The 16163-nt window shown below is 45.0% G+C and overlaps 1 protein-coding gene across 1 annotated transcript in view; it reads right to left on the bottom strand.

The window, feature by feature from the left end:
- Positions 1-16163, bottom strand: part of PTPRT (protein tyrosine phosphatase, receptor type T) — a 720009-nt gene that overhangs the window by 378203 nt on the left and 325643 nt on the right. The window contains exon 7 of the mRNA XM_015563947.1: positions 11300-11596. Coding sequence (XP_015419433.1) covers positions 11300-11596 — 297 coding nt within the window. The remainder of the gene's footprint in view (positions 1-11299; positions 11597-16163) is intronic.

Raw genomic sequence — 16163 nt, forward strand, 5'->3', positions numbered from 1 at the left:
CTAGGGAGGTGCTAATCTAGCCTTTGCCTGAGGCTATCTGGCAAATGTCTCTGTGCAGGGCTTGGGCAGGACGGGTCGCACAGGATCAACAGAGGGGGTGGAGGGAGCAGTTATGGCTGCTCTCAGTCCCGTCCCTAGGGGCTCTGCCTCTCAGAGTCCCAGCAACCACTGCAAACCTCGGAGAGAAAGTTGCCCTAGTGTTCCGACCAATGCCAGACAGTCCCGCTTCTTCTGTTTGAGTCTGGGTCCCTAGAGACTTGCCTGGATCTGGAGCTCAGAATCTGAAACTCCCTCCTGATTGAAAACGACAACCGTGCCCTCAGCTACCAGCCCGCTCCGCGCGTACCTCCGCACCTTTGTATTTTCCGCAAAGCGCCTCCTCTGAGTCTCGTATGCTGTTCTCTTTCCTTCTAGTTGAAGAAGTTCCCCTCAGCCAGTCTTCTTGTGGTTCTGGGCGATGTCCGTTCCGTCTTTTAGTTGTATTTTTGAAGTGGTTGTTCGAGGCAGCTAACTCCGGTGTTTACCTATGCCGCCATCTTGGTTTTCAGGAAAGGTCTTGGCATCATTAAGGGCAACCAGAAAAAAATCCAGAATGGAAGTAAGAGGTGGAAGGGTGGGAAAGAGAGAGGAAATAACTGATATTGGTGGGTCCTGAAAAGGCAGAAGCAGGGTGGGTGGAAAGAAAGCACCCTTCCCTCAGTGAGGTAAGAGAAGAGAAAGAGACTATGCAGCCCCTTAGAGGAGGGGGAATTGAAGTGTCCTAATGGCCCCATTTTCTTGAAAAGAGAGGGTGAAACCATCAACCAAATGTATAGTGAAAAGAGGAGATCCTTGAAGAATTTGGAGAAATTTGAAAAGGTGGAAAGTGAGATGAACAGAGAGATGCAGAGTCTACTCATTAAGAAGAGTAGCTCTTGGTTTGTGTCTTCCCTTTCTCATTATGTTACCTTTGGATAAAGATAAACTCTTAAAAGTTTTTCTTTTATTATATGAGAGAAAGGAAGAGAAAGATAGACTTTGTAATTAGATTGTGGTAATTACTTCACAGTGTATATGTATATTAAATCATCATGTTATATATATTAAATATATACAATTCTATGTATCAACTATACCTCAAAAAAGCTGGGGAGTGGGGGAGACAGACTTAGTAGCACATGCTGTTGGTAACCCACCCATATGCTAGCTACGCTTACTGTGAAACCCTGGCTCCCTTCCTGAAGGCTGTGCAAGCAAACTTGGTCTCCATATAGGGCAGTGGTTGGCAAACTCATTAGTCAACAGAGCCAAATATCAACAGTACAACGACTGAAATTTCTTTTGAGAGCCAAATTTTTTAAACTTAAACTATATAGGTAGGTACATTGTTATTAACTTAATTAGGGTACTCCTAAGGCTTAGGAAGAGCCACACTCAAGAGGCCAAAGAGCCGCACGTGGCTCGCGAGCCGCAGTTTGCTGACCATGGACATAGTGCAAGCAATAAGTGCCAGAGAATTAATCCCCCCCAAAAATCCTTCAACCAATGAAAGACAGGAAGTTGATGGTTAAATATCCCAGTGTTCTAACAACTCCATTGGGTTAATTCTGAGACATGTTCTATTAATATTTCCTAAACTACTCAATACTGAAACCCCAGTGCTGCTTATTATTATCATTTCTATTGTTTACAACCCACTATGGAGTGATACTATTACAAAATACACACACACACACAATTAATAGGAAAGTAAAATTAAATAGTAAAAATGAAATTAAAAACACTGAAAATGCAAACGCCTTCTTTTTAAAAGCTTAACCTTTATTTATGCAATTGTCTTGTCACGAGCCAGGAAGAGTTCACCGTCAGTGCAGGTCCCTGGATCATACTTAGAATGTCACTGTTCTAAACCCCAGTTATTCAGTCAGTTATTTTCTTGACTAGAGGCCCGGTGCACAAAATTCATGCATTCAGGGGGTCCCTCAGCCTGGCCTTTGCCTCTTGCAGTCCAGGAGCCCTTGGGGGACGGCTTAGGCAGGAGAGGCTCCCGCCACAGCTACTGTGCTCGCCAGCTGTGAGTCTGGCTTCTTACTGAGCGGCACTCTCCCTGTGTGATCGCACTGACCACTAGGGGGCAACTCCTGCATTGAGTGTCTGGCCCCTGGTGGTCAGTGTGCAACATAGCGACTGGTCATTCCACTGTTTCGTCAATTTGCATATTAGCCTTTTAGTATATAGGATAACACACCTTGTATTGGCTTATTTCTCTTGTCAGATTCAATTCCTTTCTTCCTTACCAGTGTGCCCTAAGCCAACTCTTAAACTACGTGCATTTGAATCCATATCTCAGGGCCTGATAAACCCAAACAAAAACAATAAACCTAAACAAAAGTCTTACATAAAAATATTTTCTCTATGCTGAGATCACAAGAATGTTTTCTTAAATTTTCTTCAGTGTTAAAGTTATGCACTTTATAAAATGTCACCAAACCCACCTGCAATGGTGTTTTCATGTATGGTGTGAGGTAGGATCCAATTTAAATTCTTCCTCTCTATCCTAGGACCACTTAACAAAAATAATTTATTTACTCACGTGGCCAGACATGCAACCTTTACGTTTCCTCACATTCTCATATATGTGTGGGTCTATTTCTAGGCTCCCTCTATTTTGTTCAATTGTTCTGGAATCTGTTAACTATCCTTGTGTTGAAACCATATCTTCTTATTAGGAAAGATTTGTAAGTCTTAATATCTGGTAGAGCAAGATCTGTAACTTCGTATTTTTTGTTCAGGACTATCTTAGCTATTCTTGCCCTTTCTTCTTGCATATACATTTTAAAATGAGCTTGTAAATTACCAAAAAGTATCTGATTTCTGTATTGAAATAGCATAAATTAACCATCAATTTGAGAGATAATTTTTTCTTTATATATTACGTCTTTGGAATATTGGGTTTTCCTGCCCATAAACATGGTATACCTTTTATTTAGGTCTTTAATGTCTTTCAGTGTTTTATGCATTTATATATACTATGCATATTAAAAGCTTTAATTAGGTTTATTTCTAAATACCATATATTTTATTGCTATTTTAAATAGTATCTTTAAAAATACCACACACTTGTTAGTTAAATGGAAATGAAGGTGACTTTTTAAATGGTGACTTCTTTGTCAAACATGTTTAAGTCTCTTGTTAATTCTAATAATTTGTGTGCAAATTTCTTTGGGTTATCTATGTAAATAATCAGAGCATCTGTGGTTAATAATAGTTTCATCTTTTTCCAATCTTTTACTTTTTGTTTAATTTACTTGTCTCCAACCAGAGCCACCAATACAATATTTAGTGATAATAACATGCATGTTTTCCAATGTTAATGAAAATGATTTTGTTATTTCATCCTCCAGTATGGTGTTCGTAGGTTTCTTTAAGTTATTACCCTTTATCAGCTTTAACTGATGCTTTCTCTTTATCTATTTCAGTAATTATATACTTTTGCCCCTCTCTTAGTTTGTTAATGCAGTGAATTACATTAGTGGACTAATTAATGTTGAACCAATATTGATTTCCTGAAACAAACCTATCTTTTCCTAGTTGTAAGCAGTGCCGGATTGGTTGTTAATATTTTGTTTGGGGCATTTGCAGCTCATTGCTCTTTTTCTCATAAGTTTGTCTGGGTTAGATATCAAGGTTACACTGGTGTCCTGCTAGGGGTGGTGATGTGATTTGCCTCCTGGTTTAACAAGGTCATTTGAGCTGCTGTGCTGAGAAGAATACAGAGGCCAGGGCCTGAAGTAAAGGACCATTTAGGAGACATGACAGCAATCCAGGTTGGAAATCACAGTGGCTGGAACCAAAGAGCCAGCCGTAGAGGCTATAAGAAATGGCCAAAGTCTCGCTATACTGAAGGCTGAGTCAGGAGAAAGTACTGGTGGGTGGGGTGTGAGGAGTGATCAGGGCTACTGCCTTCAGCACAGCAAGGGGACACCAATCAGAGTGAATACAGAATGGTGTTCTCTGGAGTTGTGAGAGCCAGGGCCATGGATGTGATAGAAGCGAGGAATCAAGGTTTTTGACTCAAGCCACTAATAAAATGGAGTGGCCATTCACTAAAATGGAGAAGACTGGGGGAAGACTGAGTTTTTTGGTGGCTGAGGGATGATTGGGAGGTTAGCTTTGGACGTGTCTAATTCCAGAGTACTATTAGCAGCCCAGATGGTTAGGCTGTACAGGCAGTTAAATAAACGATTCTCAGGGGCAGGGAGAGGTCTAGCCTGGAAATAACAATGGAGGAAATATTTAGCATGTAGTGGATTTTAAAGCCCAGAGACTAGAGGAAATAATTAGAAGGAAGGAGTGTGGATCGATGGTTAGAAGACTATGCCGGCAGCCAAAGGCAACCAGCTAGCTGTTCAGTAAATAAAATTTTATTGGAGCCCTGCTACACCCATTCATTTCTATGGTCAGGGTGAGATACTTGAAATCGAGATTACGGAGGTATGATAGGTTATTTTAAAATAGTTCTTTGCCCACGACGAACAGAAATTTTGTGATGATCCCTGGTTTGGTTTTCCCTAGCTATATATCTGTGATTAAAAAGCCGTCTTGCCATTGTCTGATATTGACCACACACCACTTAACACAGGGAGTGCATTAAGTGCTTTACATACAGACTTCCAGGCAGTACAACTTAACGTGCCTGGTGGTATTATCACCCCCAAATCACAGATGGGGGCACTAAAGTGTGCAGCAGCAACTAATTTAACCAAGGCTGCGTAACAAAGTAGTGACTGGAACCTGGATATAGAGCAGATCCTTCTGTCACCAAAGTATTTTCTGAATCACCCCTTTCTCCCATCGCCTGGTAGACATGTGGGTTCAGAAAGGTTGCAAGGCAGTCACACCACTTGTGAATGGCAAAGTCAGGAAGCCCCAGCCCCAGGCTTCTTTGCCACACCACACCCTCTACATGTCAGGGTGTCATTTACGATGAAGCAGATTCATTCTCTTTTGCTTCAACTGGGTCTTTTTCTTCTTCCTCTCTCTCATTGTAAGGAAAAAAAGACACTTGTTGGAGGAAAATTCCTTCTTTGCCTTATCTTCTAATTCTGTGTTGTATTCCCCCTTTTTTTTCTGTATAATTTTTTAATGAATCCACATATTCCCGTTCCACAATTTCCTTTCTTCTTCTAACAGCATGGAACTTTCCATCCTTTTGACACAGTTCTACAACAAAGGTTAATTACTTTATAATTTCATTCTCTTAAAAAAAAGGCACACTAAAATTGCTAATTTTAACTGTGCTTCTTGTCAGTGGGTTCATGGAAATTTACTGCAATTAAACCAGATGTTTTCTTGCACCTAAAAGTCAGGTGGTAATTTAAGGGAAATTTTCATTTCAACATAAAGAAAGACAGAGGAGGATCAAGGGAAGTGCCTCCTCTCTTCTCTTCCTTCTTCTCCTCCATTTTCATTTCTGAAAAGTGGGGCTAATGATGGTGACCTTGAGGGTAGTTGTGGGAAGTAACAAACCAACTTGTGTAAAAGCACAAAGTCCTTCACAGTCAACAAAGGTTTCCCTTCCTGCTTATCTGTCGAGGTGATTTCCCCCCCTCTTCTTACAGGTGCCATGTTTGTTACTTGGATGGTTTATTATAAAGAGAATCAGAACTAACTCAAGAAAAATCAGAATAATCTGAAAATGGTTCATAGGCCACCATTAATAAGATTGCTAGTGAGCCTTCTGGAGATAAGACAGATTGAGACAAGTTCAATCTACTTGTGTTTTCCAGCTTTGTGGGAGGAAAAATATTTTTTCTGGATATATGTTTACATCTTTAGATGTCAAATATATCTTTTCAATGGAACTAGACAGCGGTGAGTTAGTGAATGTCTCACAATAAGCTCTCTGGGTAAAACAAAACACCAATATGTTTGCGGACTTACATGGTGGAAATATCCCTACCATAGCTAATTTCAAGCAATAGATGTGATATCATGACGCTCAGACGCAGGAAGAAAGGCTAATGATCAGCTCTAGCAAGCTGATATGGATATTGTATGTGGCCTCCTCTTCTTAAACAGTGTGTATAAACAGGGCCCTGTGCTATCATGAAAGAGGCATCAATTCTGATGTTCATATAGTCACTCAACAAATAGCTAAGTAGCACCTACTATGTGTCAGGCAAAAACTAAACATCTATATGCATACACACACAGATAAAGCAGACAGAATGTTAGGGAGGTTTTAACCAAGTATAAAGTTGTACATTAGATAGTCAGGGGGAATATCAGGACTAAGATGTGCGGGTATATTTCTGGGCCCTTCCATTTGATACTGGGTAACCGTGGGCAGGTTCTTGCCACTCTCTGAGCCTTAGGTTTCTCTTCCATACATCTGTGTCAACAGCACCTACGTCACAGCGTTTGGCAATTGCACGAATGAAGCCTATCGGCAAAATGCCTAGCTCACAGTTAGCATTTGGACACCATAACTGCATTTCTCCTCACCCTTTAAAATATCTCAAGGTCATTTGTATAAACACCAAAAATGTACTGAGCTCTAAGTGAGGGATGCCTTCAGGTCATACTAACATGTGCGTAGCTTCTTCCTGTTGGACTAAATGACTCTGAGCTGCATTACCTATCGTCTGGCTGTCACTGCCTTGTATACTTCTCACTTTTTTCTTCTCCAGACTTCAGGGGCTGCACCATGCTCCCATATCTACACCTATCCCTACCAACATGTAGCCTCATTCTGGCTTCTGGTGCCCTGAGAAGCCAGCTGACTAAGCCTGTTGGAAATGCATATCAAATACAGGTGCTCATTCCTAAGATATGTAAGTCTTCCCTACAATTAAAGTACATTTAGTTTACTAAATGAAATAGGATATGGAGTATATGTGATTCATCATTTTATATATCAATTATGGTTACATATTATATACTATATTATCAATCAGAATCAATTAAATTTTTTATAATTATTATGAATTATATGGGAGCCTAAATTTCTTTATTGTAGAATAAGAAAAATAATGTTGTTTCCTTGTGCACAATTTGGGGCTAAGATTTAATGAATCTGTGTTACTGGTGAAAGTGTGGAATGATACGTCTAAAGAAGAGTATGTCAACATCTAACAAACTGCATATGCCTTTACCCTTTGGTGCCAGTGATCCCACTTTTAAGAATTTCCCCTGAAAATACATCTCCACAAATACCAAGCAACATGTGCACAAGGCTATTTGCTACAGTTCTATTTGTCATAACAAATGATGGGAACAACCTACGTGTCCATAGGCTCCTGCCTGAATACACCATGGCACAGCCACATGCCGAGGCCCCACAAAAGAGTGACACAGTCTACAAAGCGACACGGAGTGATTTCCGGGATGTATTAAAGTAAACAAAACCAGAAGATGTAGATTACCCCTATTATGCTATCTTTTATATAAAAATAAGAGAAGGAAAAATCGTTTGTCCTTTTTTTTTTTTACAAGATAAACTATAGAAGAAGTATTCCCGAAATGAATAAAAATGGTTCCCTTTCAGCTCGGCCGGTGTGGCTCAGTGATTGAGCATCCACCTATGAACCAGGAGGTCATGGTTTGCCGACCGGTCGAGGCACATGCCTGGGTTACAGGCTTGATCCTCAGTAGGGGGTGTGCAGAAGGCGGCTAATCAATGATGCTCTCTCATCATTGATGTTTCTCTCTCTCCCTCTATGAAATCAATACAAAATATATTTTTTTAAAAATGATTACCTTTCAGGTGTAGACAGACACAGTGGGGAAAAGGTAGAGTTGGTGGCAATACTCTGAGTGCACTTTTTTATACAGTTTGACTTTTGAACCATGTGCCTGTTTTGATATTAAAAATAATGACACTAAATAAAAAGGACGAGAGGAAAAGCAAGCCTCAAAATTGACACAAACAAACCTGAGTATCAAATTGATATTATAACCATGTAGAGAGAAGACAGAACCTTGAGCACTATGTTTTGACTGCCTAAGGAGAGAAAAACTGAAAAGAAAATCTTTAGCCTCAATTAGTTTGTTAGAAGGATTGGTATCGTAATTGTGAAACTATTTCATATGTAGTAGGATGGAGCAAATGAAAAAAAAAACTCTGTGGGTGTTGGGAATCAGGGTTCTCACTGTGGGAAAAGGGAGATATATGAGTGGAATGAGGGCAAGTGCAGAAGACTCCTGAGGGGCTGGATTTGAGTCAGTATGAGCTCATGATTTAAAAAGATAAATGATATCCCCCAGCTCTACTTTCTGGAAGAGACTAGAGGCAATGATACCCCACCGAGCAGAGCACACCCAAATTGTATATTTTAGTGCAAAGGTAGCACTGAAAGCACCCAGGAATCCTGAGAGAAGTGGCTGACTTCAGGCCTGGGGCGGAGACATTATGAGCACAGTTTAGAATATTTTGTGCCAGCAGCAAGGAAGACTAAAGAGAACATGTCAGAAGGACCCAGGAGCCAACTCGAAGGGACTCCCACTACCCATACATGAGACCATCTGAGCACTGAAAAGAATTATAAATAGTACTGGATTTTAATACATTGGGTCAAAAAATGACCTATGAGTCAATAGGGATACTAACTATGGGGAAGGGGATGAGGAGAGAAGAGCTCTCTATAAATATGAATGTTAATTAACACATGTGGAGAGAAAGATTTAAAACTCACTCTTTTGTAAATACCAGTGCAATAAATGATTCAGGGCAGGACTGTGAAGGTGTGCTAAAACCGCTGGCTGAAAAGTTCTAGAGGGATGGGATAGTCACAGAACCTCAAATATCACTGCACAGATTAGCCGATTTACAAGGGGCAGGGGGAGCGCATTTACAGTGGCGGGACTGGTGGTCCCCATCTTATCTAAGTGACTGGTAGAGGGGCCCCCTGACACATGGCACAGTGAGAGTATACACCACCAACCCAGGTGGCATTTTTTGCCAAAAAAATATCTCATATGCTGGTCTGTCACATAAAGTCAGGTTTAACTTACTGGAACTGTCTATTTGATTATGTTTAAATTAATGCTAAATTTCTTAGATGCTCTTCGATGTTGTGGACATGAAAGAGAATGACCTTATCCTTAGGTCACCTATGCTGAAGAGTTCAGAGATCAGGTGTCATGATTTCTGCCATTTCCTTTTAAACAGTAAAAAATATCACATGCATTTTTGTAAAGATTTCCCTATCATACGTATCACACATATATATGCAAAGTGTTCACACATGTTGAATCTAGGCGAAGGGTTCAGGGGTCTTTGCTTGATTACTTCAATTTTTCTATAGCTTTGAAACATTTCAAATGTAATCCTGGGAGTGAGTCGTTGTATATAACATGCCCATGAGAGCCCAGAGCAGGGTAGGTCTCAGTAAATGGCAGCCGCAAAGACCATCACCAACATCGTTTTCGTCTTTCAACGCACTTGGCTGTGGGCTGATGAAAGATGGAGAAGGAACCACCAAATAAGTGAGCTGTGGTTTTGGCTGAGATTTTTGTGGAAAAGGGAAAAATAAAAAGCCTGTTTAGTCTCCTATCTAAGATGAAGCAGCAGAGCTCCGCGGCCATGAGCTTCTCTCACCAGCGGTGGGTTACTTTGCAGGCCCTCAGCTGAGATGACAGACCCACAACTTCCCCAGAAGACAATTTTGTCGCAGGGACAAAAGCAGCACGCGTCCAGTCAGCTCAACGCGAGAGGCGGCTCCTTGGCTTCCTGAGGGGGGTCATGGACTGGAGCCTGGCTCCAGCCTCGGTCTGTCCTGAGATGAACGAGTCCCACAGGAGCCCCTCTTCAGGGGGATGGAACCTAATCCTGGTGGACAGAGGGTCCTGTGCTCTCTGAGACCTTCCTTCAGCCCAGTGGCTCCCGAGGTGGGATCACAGGAATAGCAATAAGACTAGGGACTGGCGTCTCATGTGCTGGTGTTTTTAATATGACGATGTCCACACATCTCTGCAGAGTAGGAATTAATGTTTTATTAATGCTGCTTAATTAAAATTTAATTTCAAAGCACTGCTGTACTCATGTTGTTTTGATAAAGGCTTTGTGAATTTTTTTCCCCGGTGACAAGGAGGAGAAAAGGAGAGGTTGGAGCAGGGCTTAAAGATGGGACTTGGGAATTGCTGCTGCATATGTAGCATAGGTAGCCCTCCAAAAGCAGCCCAAGGAGGGCAGAGCATCTGGACAAAAACCAAACATCCTGAGCTGCTTCTGGATCAAGCCCTACCATTCATCTTCTGAGTCTTGAATATTCATGCTGGGTTTCCTTCAACACTGGCTCCTCCCTGTCTAGCAACCTATGGCCGAGAGTTGCTAATCCATCCTTGCCCTGCCTCTGCTTCTCAGGTCAGGCACTGGCCACACTGCCATTCCTTGAGCATCTGGGTCACCTTTTCTACACCAGCTGAGGTAGTTGTCTAGAACTCTGGGGAGCTTTCCTAGGGCAGGTGTTTGGTTCCCGGGTTGCTGTGCTAGAAGGTCCTTTGCCAATAAATATGTTTTTCCCTGTGATTTAGTGCAAATGTGACAGCGGCATTTATTGAAAACATACAATCTGCTGGGCATTATTTGAATTCTTTATACACCATCCCTTTTTATGAGCACAACCTAGAAGGCACTGGAGACATTTTTATCTCCATGTTATAGATGCAGAAACCCAGGCCCTGAGAGGTTTAGCAACCTGTCCTATGTGTTGCTTAACAAGAGTCCACCTTCTCAGATGGGGCATTATTCTACCTGCTGGGGGAGGGGCTGCACTTTTGTGAAACAATGGAGCCAGATCTGGGGAAAGGTCTGGAGGCTTTATCAGGGGCCAAGCTCAGGGCCATAGCTCCTGGCTGCAGGCAGAAGCCGTGTTGGAGGCTGAAGGGAACAGGTTTCCAGAAGCAGAACACTCAGATCACCTGGAGAAGCTGATCCAGGGAGAGCTGGACCCACAAAAGGTTGAGGTTCATTGCAAGCAGGAAGGCGGGGCCAAGGTGACAGAGGCTGTCCCCACTGCTGCTTTTACCTAGAAGTACAGTCTGCGGGGGTTGCAAGGAGAATGGCTGCAAGGAACAATTTTCAGGGAGTCAGGAAGGGTTTGTCATGAAGGTGGGCTGTGTACAACGTCAAGTTCTATGGGAACAGCGCCCCCTGGAGTTGTGCAATGCACAGTCTGCACTGAAGACCTTGGAAAAGAGTAGATGCAGAGGGGAGATTACAGAAGTAGGAAGAGTAAACACCTCAGAACTGATGGACATGGCCCGGTAGCAGGTCCAACATCCCCCACTCCCAAGAGAGGGCGCTTCCCTGACTCACCGTCCTCCTCTGTCTGCACCACCAGCTCCTCGCTCTCCATCCGGCCCTCGGGGTTGGACAGCAGGAGCCGCAGCCTGATGGTCATGAAGGGCCGCAGACCCCGCAGGGTGTAGTGGGAGGAGGTCTGAATGACCTCCTCAGCCTCGTACTGCTGCTGGTTGAACACGTACTGGTACTGCACTGTGAGGTTGTAGCTGTGGCAGCGGGTCACCGCGTAGCCAAAGGGCTCCCACTGCAGGGTCAGCTGCCGGGCCCGGATGTCCACAATCTCCACATTCTGCGGGCCGTGCACTGGGTCTGCGAACACAAGCAAGACACAAGAGGAGACTGTCAGGAAGGTGGGGTGGGGGTCCCGTAGAACAGTGGGGAACAGCTCTTCCAGCCTATCGCAGCCAGTCAGCCACTGCTCCGTGGGTTTTGCCGCACAGAATACAATTTATGTTCCTATAAATCAAACTCCTTTTTTGTTACTTAAATACATGCATCTAAAAGAAACCATAACCATATAAAAAGGGGAAACATAAATCACCTGCTGTAAATAAACATTAGCCATAAAAATAAATGCAAAATTGTTAAATTCTTAAGGGTTCATCAGGGTACCATGGAAAACCATCTTGGGTACCACCCACAGCACGCACAGCACTTTGGGGATGCGCTAAGAGCAAAGGTTGCAGGAGTTCTGACCTGCCTTCAATGAAGCTACATCCGTTCCCCTGGGAAACCAGCCCCTCTCTCCAGTTACCTGCGCCTTGGAATTTCCCTTCCTTTCATTCACAACGCAACCCACCATTTCCTAGCCTTCAACCTCCTCCTCTCCTGTCCTCCTTTCCCAGACAGGCCCCTCCAGGGACATCATTCTAAACGCAGATCTGACCATGCATTCTCACCCACAGGCTGTCTCCCACTCCATCCCTCCCACTGACCCTGCTCCCAGGCCCCCATCTAGAACATGAGCCTTGAATTACCTCATTATGAATATTCTGTTCCTAATTTATACAAATGAAATAGATGTTTTTGTACAAAACAGATGATAACAAATGAATGCATTTTCTCAATCCCCATAAGCAAAGCTCATTCTAAGGTTTAGGCATTCATTAGAGGAGAAACAGAACTCCTTTTGTCATCAGCAGCCCCACAGGTTCCGTGCCGGAGTCTCTGTGACAGCAGTTAACACTGGCTGGAGACTGAATCCATAGATGTTCCCCAAAGGACTTTACCAAGTTATGTAATCTCTGGGTTGTTGTTTTTTATTTGTAAAATGGTGATAATAGTAGCCACCTTCACTCAGAGGAAAAGGGGGAGTCAGGTGAGATGCTGCTTGCAAAGCATTTAGAATCGCACCTGGAACTTAATACACACTCCGTACACGACAGTTTTTCTTTTGCTGTAGTAGGAGTAGTAATAAAAATAACAATAATGTTTCATACGCTGTATCCATTCTGAATGTCTTATAAGTGACAGTGCAGGGTAACATCCTTATGCAAAATGATGGATTCTAGCATCTGGTCCCCTCAAAGCATAGAGTAAGGTTGCCTCTGCACCGACGCAGCCATAGGAAGGGGGAGAGGGGTCTTGATGTCCCTGAGCTTCCTGATCTGTCCTGAAATGTCTGCGACTTCTGCCAGAGCCTTACCAAAACCACTTCAGAGCATTCCTCATTTGAGAAGGATGCCCAGACGTGTCAACAGCCTGGCAAGCCAGGGCAGACCTGCTCGCACACCTCTGGGGACAGTGGGCAGCCTGGCCCCAGCTCAACGGAGTAGCTCACGGTCACTTTCACAGCTCAGTTATCCATGCTCACGGGTCCTCTGGGTAAAGGAGAGCCAGCCTCCCAAAAGCAAGCGGACAACTTTGAAACTGTGACATTGAACAAGCTGTTGCTGAAGGTCCGCTGTGCTGAGCCCACATGGAACAGAGGGTGGAAAGTGCGGTCCCCATGGCTGGGGGGGTTATGATCAGGTGTGGCGGCTGCTGCTTGGCTTAACAGCTCATGCTGGCACGGGGACCATGTGCCAGCACAGGGACGGCGAGAGGCTGTTTGCTGGGAGCCCCCGGGCATCCCCACCAGCTCGCCCAGCTGGAGCCTTTCTGTTTGTCCAGAGGCCAGAACGGCCCTGGCGGGGAGGCTGCCACCCCTGCTCAGAGCCCATGGATCACTCCTCAGGGTGGGTTTTCAAAGCCAACGCCCGGCCCTGAAGGGGTGAGTGCCCTCAGACTCGCTCTCCCTCTCATTAGTGACTGAGAACAGGAACATTTTAGCCCTACTGAAGTCCAAAGCTGACACCTCATTTTGTCAGATATCTTAAGATATACCATATAATGTTACATATAATTATAGGATCTCCAATACTCCCTGAAAGCACAAACAAGACAAACAGACACTCTCTGATGGCCAGCAGCCACAGTGCTGAGTTCTGTCATCTGCATCATCGTGTGACACCATAGGAGAGGGACTGCCAGCCCATCTACAGATGAATAAACTGAGTCCCAGAGAGGTCCAGGAGCTTGTATAGAGTAGCAAGACTAGCGAATGGCAGACTGGGTTTTGAACTTGTGTCTGTCTGTCTCCACACTTAGTGTGCAAAGTAAGAAGACGTGCCTGACAGAGGGGCCTGGGAAGGGGTTGGGCAGGCTCTGTGCCTGCACCTGGGGAAGGGCATCCTGCCCCTCCCCCTCTCTCCTCCGCTCTGCTCTGCTGGCTGCCAGTCTCCTCCCCCTGGTGTTTCAACCCCTGCACTTGCTTCTGCTCTGAAGGCTTCCCCCCCTGCACTTCTGGGCAGACGTCTGGCTATTGCTTTCTCACATTGTTAACTGTTTCCTTATATGTTAATCATTTTACACTGAGACAGGTTTGTGTGTGTGTGTGTGTTTAATCTTCACCCGAGGATATGTTTTTATTGCTTTTCAAGAGAGAGGAAGGTGAAGAGAGAGAGAGAGAGAAACATCAATGTGAGAGAGAAACATCGATCGGTTGCCTTCCATATGTACCCTGACAGGGGAACCCACAACATAGGTATGTACCCTGAACTGGAATCTAGCCTGCAACCAACTCAACCACCCAGCCAGGCTGCACTGTGACAGATTTTTAGAAACTGCCTCTGCCCAGTGGAAGGTAAGTTCCTGAGAGCAGATGATCTCTGCTCCACCTCCAGCCATGCCCAGTCTGAGTCCCAAAGAGGGGATCTCAGCAGCTGCCAGTCAAATGGATGCCCTGTTTTGTACCTTTCACCATGACCTGTGAGGGCAGCCTGGTCCTTGCCTCACCCTAGAGCAATGGTTCTCAACCTGTGGGTCGTGACCCCTTTGGGGGTCGAATGACCCTTTCACAGGGGTTGCCTAAGACCATCGGAAAACACATATATAATTACATATTGTTTTTGTGATTAATCACTATGCTTTATGTTCAATTTGTAACAATGAAATTGGGGGTCACCACAACATGAGGAACTGTATTAAAGGGCCGTGGCATTAGGAAGGTTGAGAACCACTGCCCTAGAGGAAAGCGAAGGTCTATGAGCTGAAATGGGTGCTCAGAGCCACACGGTAAAATTTGAAGTTCACGAGGGTCCTGTGTTTCTGTGTCTGATCTGCACTGTGACAGCCTCAGGGACTGGAACCAGGGGAAGGACACGAACAAGGGACATGTCACAACCATCAGGACCTGGGAAGGCCTGGGGAGGATACTGTGAGAAAGCCCAGAACCGTCAGGCAGGAGTGGCCTGAGCTTCAGGAGCCTGGGGTCGTCGCAGGGGGCAAAGACCACTGCCCTGTCCTCTCATCTGCTCTCTGGCTACTACAGCATTCTCCCCATCGCTCACCTGTGCAGGTGTGCACGCAAACACTTCTCTGCTTCTCCGAAAGGAAGGAGCAGGCAGGGGCACCTGTTCAAAGAGGGCAAGAGATGCTGCACGCCTGCCACCGAGCACGGAGACTTCCTCCCAGAGCTGGAGGCCAGGGCACAGGAACAGTCATTGTTCCCTCCGCAGCACCGGTGACTGACTGTCCTCAGACACACAGGGACTGCGGAGCCAGACAGAGCATGGCCTGAAGCCAGACTCTGGCGCTCATGAGCTGCGTGACCTTGGGCAAGGGCACTTCAGCACTTAGCCTCCACTCCCTCATCTATAAAGGAAAAATTATTGCGCTAATCTCGGAGGGCTGTTAATGAGTATAAAATGAACTGAAGAGAGAGAGAAGAGAATTGCTTCTGCCTGACAGTGGGCATCCCTCTTAGATGGACGGGCCTTGCGTGGAGGGGAATAGAAGCTGCATTCCCAGGGCCCTGGGCTCAGTGGTGCTCAGGCCTCGGAGGAGGAAGAAAGTGGATTCCCTGGGTTGTTGGGACGGACCAGGAGAGGATGGGTGAACAAGATGGAAGACGGCTGGATGGAGCCCAAGGTGACTGCTCTGTGTGTGACTCCTGGACCTCCCATACAGTCCTCAGAATACAGCAAAACGGTTTGCTGTGATTGGACTTCTCGTGGGTTCGAGAAAGGGCTGAGGTTTGCCTGACTCACTCAGGCCAAAGGGGATACTGCCTGGAACCCAGTGACCAGAGGCAAAGGGGACTTGGCGAAGATGTCCACGTGCTATCACGCCTTGAGCTAAGATGGTGAGGGTTCTCCGCACTGCAGAGATGAAGAGGCCAAGGAAGTCTTATAGCATACGCACAGGGCAAGGAGGAGGGCTACACTGTGCAGCAGGCTGTGTTCCGTAAGTCCGAGAACTCCCATGCAGAACGGGAGAGGCGGTGGCTATTTATTGAGCACTAGCCCAGGCTAGGAAGGCACCTGCAGGATGAGAATGCTTCTCTGGCTTAGGGAATGGAGGCCAGTGAAGGAACATGACGTACCCAAGGCCACAA

Source organism: Myotis davidii, unplaced genomic scaffold, assembly GCF_000327345.1.
Source record: "Myotis davidii unplaced genomic scaffold, ASM32734v1 scaffold199, whole genome shotgun sequence".
NCBI classification, from domain to species: domain Eukaryota; kingdom Metazoa; phylum Chordata; class Mammalia; order Chiroptera; family Vespertilionidae; genus Myotis; species Myotis davidii.